The 5,643-nt window shown below is 50.5% G+C and overlaps 1 protein-coding gene across 1 annotated transcript; it reads left to right on the top strand.

Moving 5' to 3' along the window:
* Nucleotides 1-2,835: 2,835 nt before the first annotated feature.
* LOC149811163 (uncharacterized) lies at nt 2,836-4,870 on the top strand. The gene is made up of 2 exons (XM_089994015.1): nt 2,836-4,504; nt 4,590-4,870. Exons 1-2 carry the CDS (start codon nt 2,836-2,838, stop codon nt 4,868-4,870), a joined length of 1,950 nt encoding a protein of 649 aa, XP_089850141.1.
* The last annotated feature ends 773 nt before the right edge of the window (nt 4,871-5,643 follow it).

The raw sequence follows: 5,643 nt of genomic DNA, 5'->3' as shown, positions 1-5,643 counted from the left end.
CGGTAGGTGACGAGCGAGCAACACTAACCAGGATCGAGGAACGTGCAACAGGGTTCTGAAGGGCACGCACATAATCCCTCCAAAGCGAATTCCCCGATTTCGCTGCGTGCCCTGACATCGCTGGATAGCAATGTATATAATTGTCAGGCAACCGACAGAACCAAGCCACACGAACCAAAAGACCTCGTTACTCGCATGCGACTGGTTATTACAACACTGCAATCCTGTCGCGGTAGGTGACGAGCGAGCAACACTAACCAGGATCGAGGAACGTGCAACAGGGTTCTGAAGGGCACGCACATAATCCCTCCAAAGCGAATTCCCCGATTTCGCTGCGTGCCCTGACATCGCTGGATAGCAATGTATATAATTGTCAGGCAACCGACAGAACCAAGCCACACGAACCAAAAGACCTCGTTACTCGCATGCGACTGGTTATTACAACACTGCAATTCTGTCGCGGTAGGTGACGAGCGAGCAACACTAACCAGGATCGAGGAACGTCAATCATCCAATGACATATCCCTGCCCGTGCCCCGCTGAAGTGCAACGTATTTACTTCGTTGCTTCGGATCATTCGGATCATTGGCACGTCGTTCCCTACACCTAATTCTAGACGCACTGACGGCCATCTCAAGCCCTCCTTCACTACAAGAACGAGTTGACCATACATGAGCTCATGTTTCATAAAAAACATGAGCGGAACATGAGCCGGAAATGAGCTGTACATGGCTTAGGCCATGTACCGTGGTTGCGCCCATGTTTGTCTAAACATGACCCGAACATGACCAGCGAAACATGACGCCCGTGTTTTTGGGTAAACATGCGTTGGCGCACATGGTCATGTATTGGCTCATGTTTGGCTCATGAACATGAGCAGGTTAATGACTCACGCAGCGAGACAGCATGATCATGTTTCGACAAATAATCTGTCAGAATTGGTCTTGCAGAGATGACTGTACGGACAATGAGTCTTGGAGGATTTGCAAGTATATTCACAAGGAGACTGTGTGGCATTGAACCACACGTACCAAGTGACATGGACACATCGACACTGACTGCCTTGGTGTCAAATACCTGATGTAAGGGAAGCACTCACAAGCCTGGGAAAGTGGCTGCATTGTACACAAACACATTTGGAATGGCAGAAGCCGGGTCATTTGATAGCTAGATTTCTATGGTGTCATCAGCCTTGGTGAAACGTTCTCCCTGTGCTTGCCGCTTTTACTTGTCAACAGGGCTGCATATTTAACCTGACTTGCTGCTCAACCGTGGTCACCTGCACAACGGCACTTCAATAAGAAGCGGTGTCCTCTAAGATTTTATCAAGTGAATACTGTAACACTGGAAGCGGGATTTACATGAAGTGATGTCAGGTCAGAGGATGGTTGGGTTGGATTGTGGATCATACCTTAGATTGCGCTGGATCACGTGCTCTCGTCATCCTCTCCACAGATGAAGAATTGATAATAAAACAGATAGTTATCTGATTGGTGGGAGCACTCTGTAAAGTCACCCATGGTAGACCTGCAGGAACAGTCTGAACATTGAGCAGGGTGGTCTCCATGAAAAAATGAAGAGGGTCGCATGCCTTTCGCTTTGAATTTGCAATAAGCACCAAAGAGGCAGCAGGCAATAAATGATACCTCAAGTGCCCGACGAGGCATGTCCGCTGCAACTCAACGCAACGACTTGCAAGCCAGTGCTCGAGATCGCGAGCAAGGATGAGAAAGGACGCCACAATATCATGCCTGCGATCAAATCTTCAGTAACATCCTGCTAAATACAGTGCATTGCCAATCAGTAGATCGAACGAATGCTTCAAGATGGTGAAGTATATCACAAGATGCGCAACATTGCACCCACGCCAAACCCACACTCTAATACAACCTTTCCAGGCACAATGATTAACAGACATTCGCAGCATACATGTATCACGTTTGCACGCTTCTCAAAGTAACGGAGATTTCTTCTGTTACTAGACGAGGTATGTCCATTCAGCTGACATCCTTGCTGCCAGTTGAAAAGCAGCAGATACCGAATCGAATGCGTGTCAATGTAAAGAACGTTTAGCAGAAACTGCTAGTTGCTTTGGTACATACCTCGCCACACGTATCGAAACGTTGATTGCTTCCACTGACGTCACAACAGCCAAACGTGCAGAGCAGCAGGAGCAGCAGAAGCAGCAGCACATATCGATGTAAGGAATTGAAAATGTCCACACAATAAGTGTTGGCGTATGTCAGCAATTGGGTCTGAACCGATAGGTGCCGAAGGCTAGAGGCAACAAAGGAAAGTTGAGTAAAGTGGTGCCGTCGCGCTTTGTGATAGACCATAATCATGATGGTGTCAACATATCATTCGTGGGAAGTACGATCAGCCTGCGGAACGGTGGGACTTTGCGACACAAGCTTCTCCACCGACTTGTCAGATAACTTTGCCCCTCTAATCACGTTGAATCACTGGCAATCACGTCAGTGGACGCATGTTTGGCGATGATCATGTTCGTTCATGTCTGCGATGCACTGCCAGGGTCATGTTCTGTTGAACAAACATGAACACGACATGAATTGCATATGGGTACACATGACTCATGTGTACCCATGTTGTTGGCCGGGTATCCGCGAGCCGAAAATATACCCGTCGCGGGTAACCCGCGAGCTTCGCACCCGCGCGGGTGCACCCGCAAACTGCCCTTTCCGCGCGAGCGTCTGGCATATGGCGCGAAATATTCAAATCGTAATTTGAAATGTGTTGGACGACCCGACATTGGCTGAACAACATATGCAAAGGCGTTAAAGCAGTTTGCTTGTAGTTCGAACAATATTTGGAAACATGAGTACCCTTGATTCGTTCATGGTGCGGTCGGACCCTGATCGCGTGACCAAGCGAGTGCGTACTGATGATGTCGTTGATCTAGGCGATGACTTGGAGTCCCCTGAAACTGCTGCATCTGCCAGTGATACGTCAAAGATTGTGCAGCCAAAGGGCTCTGAATGGAAATATTGGAAAGTGTCGAGCTTGAGCAAGAAAGGCTATTACGACGCCAAGTGTACCCTGTGCGGCCTGGTGCGCAAACAGATCAACGCCAAGACTGCAGTCCACCACTTCACGGGTGGGCACGGCATCTCAAAGTGTCCATCGGGAGGTCCGGCTACAAAGTTCTATGCGCAATCGTCAGCGAGCATGGCCTTCACCAAACTGCTCAACCCGCATCGCACACTTGACGCAGACACAGCAATTGCCAGCTTCTTCTTCGGGCATGCCGTTTCGATGCGGCTTGTTGACACACCGGAATTCAAGGAGATGTGCGCTGCGCTCGCTCTGTCTGGCTCTGACTATGTGCCACCGGGTCGCTGGAAACTGGCGAACTCACTGCTCGACAAACTCTACGACAAGACTGAGCTCGACTGTGCAGCAGTGACGAACTGTTTGCGCGACTTTGGTGGAACTATTTGCGCAGACGGCTACACCGACAAGTCCAAGCTAAACATGTACAACGCTATGCTGTGCACTCCACTTGGGCATGTCTTCAAGAAGCTCATGGTGTCTGGACCCCAGAAGAAGGACGCAGTCTGGCTTTGCGACGAGCTATCGACAGTCATTGAAGAGGTGGGACCGAACATGATTTTCGCTGTGATCATGGACAATGCGCCCGTGTGCAAAGCGGCTGGCGAGGCCATCATGAAGAAGTACCCACACATAACTGCTCATGGCTGCACGGCACATGCATTGGATTTGGTGATGAAGGATGCTTGCAAGCACACGTGGGCTGCCAATCTGATCAAGCAGTGCAAGGAGGCTGTGGTATGGGTCCTGGGTCGCACGGTACCCTACAAGGTATTCAAAGACCACAGTAAGCTCACGCTCCTGCTGCCTGCTAAGACTCGCTTTGCCAGCAACCTCATCATGCTCACGCGCTATGTCCAAGTTCGTGATGCCCTGAAGACTGCTGTGCTGACTGCTGCGTGGAAAGAGTACATTCTTTCCCTCTCCAACACGAAAGACAAGAACAAGCCTGACCAGCCCTCTGAACGCGAGCGTGCTAAGGCCATCGTGAAAGTGATCGAGAACAATGAACTTGCTGAGGACATTGAAGTGCTAGTTGAGCTGTTGACGCCAGTGCTGATTGTGCTTCGCTTGATGGACTGTGATGCACCATGCATTGGTGATGTGTACCCTGCCATGCACAAGTTGAAGGAAGACATCGAGGCTGCTGAAGTAGAGCCTGATGTTGAGGATTTCCAGCAGGGACTGGCGAAGATCATCAGAGATCGCTGGCAGATTTTGCACAGTCCCTTGCATGCTGCTGCATATGCACTCAACCCCAAGCACTGGCATCTCATCGGTGACATCGCATGCATCAGTGAGGTCATGGATGGCTTGAAAAAGACGCTGCGCAAATTGACAGTGGACCTTGCGTCTGCTACTGCTGCTCTCAATGAGTTTCATACCCTGTATGCTGCTCAGGCTGGCTCCTTCGGTGACGTTCGCACTCGCGTCTGTCAGCTCGTATCTGCCCCACATCTGGTGGAAGGCTTTTGGATTGTCAGCAACCGTACTCAGACCGTGTGCCATGCGAATCACAGCTCGCATCTCAGCCTCCTCACCGTGCGAGCGCAACTGGCGCGACGTGGAGCATATCATGGGCAACAAGCGCACCCTGCTCGGTACTGAGAAGCTGGAGAAAATGCTTTTCTGCTATGCCAACTCGCGCATTGCTGCTCGCATCGGTGAGAAGACAGTTGCGATGCTAGAGGCATCTGAGGCTGAGTGGATCAACAAGCTGTGCACTTCTGACGCTGACGACGCAGAGGATGTTGAATCTGATCATGAGGAGGAGTCTGTAGAGCATGTGTGGGATGTCTAGTGTAATACCTCTAAATTGTCATCGTTTGCCCTGTTATTGCACGCGTGTTGTATGAATCATCAACCCTGTCGCGATTTCCGTCATGCCGCTCCAACAGCTAAACCAAATCAAACGCCGAGTAACAAGTAACGGTTGTACTGTATTCATTGAGTTGCATGCTATTGGGGGCACCTCTGGGCAACGCCCCCAGTAGCTCGCTCGCATCGAGCCGTACAGGCTGGCTCGCGGTCAATACTTCCTGAAACTGGCGGGTTACCCGCGAGCCGAAAATACACCCGCAGCGGGTAACCCGCAGGCCTCGCACCCGGCCGGATACCCGGACCCGCCCCACAACTTAGCATGTGACATGACTCCAGCGTTGGAAACATGGCCGAAACATGAGCCGAACATTTTCATGTTGATGTTCAACTCGTTCTTGTAGTGCTTCGCTGTACCTTCACTATTCGCCATGTCGCAAACACTCACAAATGAACAAGAAGTACACACGGCTATCCACCACAGCAGGAAACAACACTGTGGGGTTGGTTCCTGGCCGCACCGCTAAACTTGACGACCGATACCAGTGAAACGCCGGGTCCCACGTGCTAGCTCTATAGATCTCGAGCCCAAAGTACTCGGGTAAAACAGTACATACAGAGTCAAATGACTAGGTGAAACGAACAGGAACAACCAATTCCTAAGAAAAGATGTGAAGCTTATATAACCAAAGACGACAGACAGTACAGCAAGCACTACGTGTCAACATGCATACAGCTGATCCGAATCCCTCCGAG

This window comes from Nuphar pumila, unplaced genomic scaffold, assembly GCF_984573655.1.
Source record: "Nuphar pumila unplaced genomic scaffold, dmNupPumi1.hap1.1 HAP1_SCAFFOLD_119, whole genome shotgun sequence".
Classification (NCBI taxonomy): Eukaryota; Viridiplantae; Streptophyta; class Magnoliopsida; order Nymphaeales; family Nymphaeaceae; genus Nuphar; species Nuphar pumila.
Note: the sequence above shows the minus strand (reverse complement) of the source record. Positions and strands in the feature narration are given on the sequence as shown.

Coding starts and splice junctions, on each gene's coding strand:
- LOC149811163 (XM_089994015.1), top strand. CDS start 2,836: ATGAGTACCCTTGATTCGTTCATGGTGCGGTCGGACCCTGATCGCGTG. Junction 4,505..4,589: donor TGACGTTCGCACTCGCGTCT/GTCAGCTCGTAT, acceptor TGCGAATCACAG/CTCGCATCTCAGCCTCCTCA.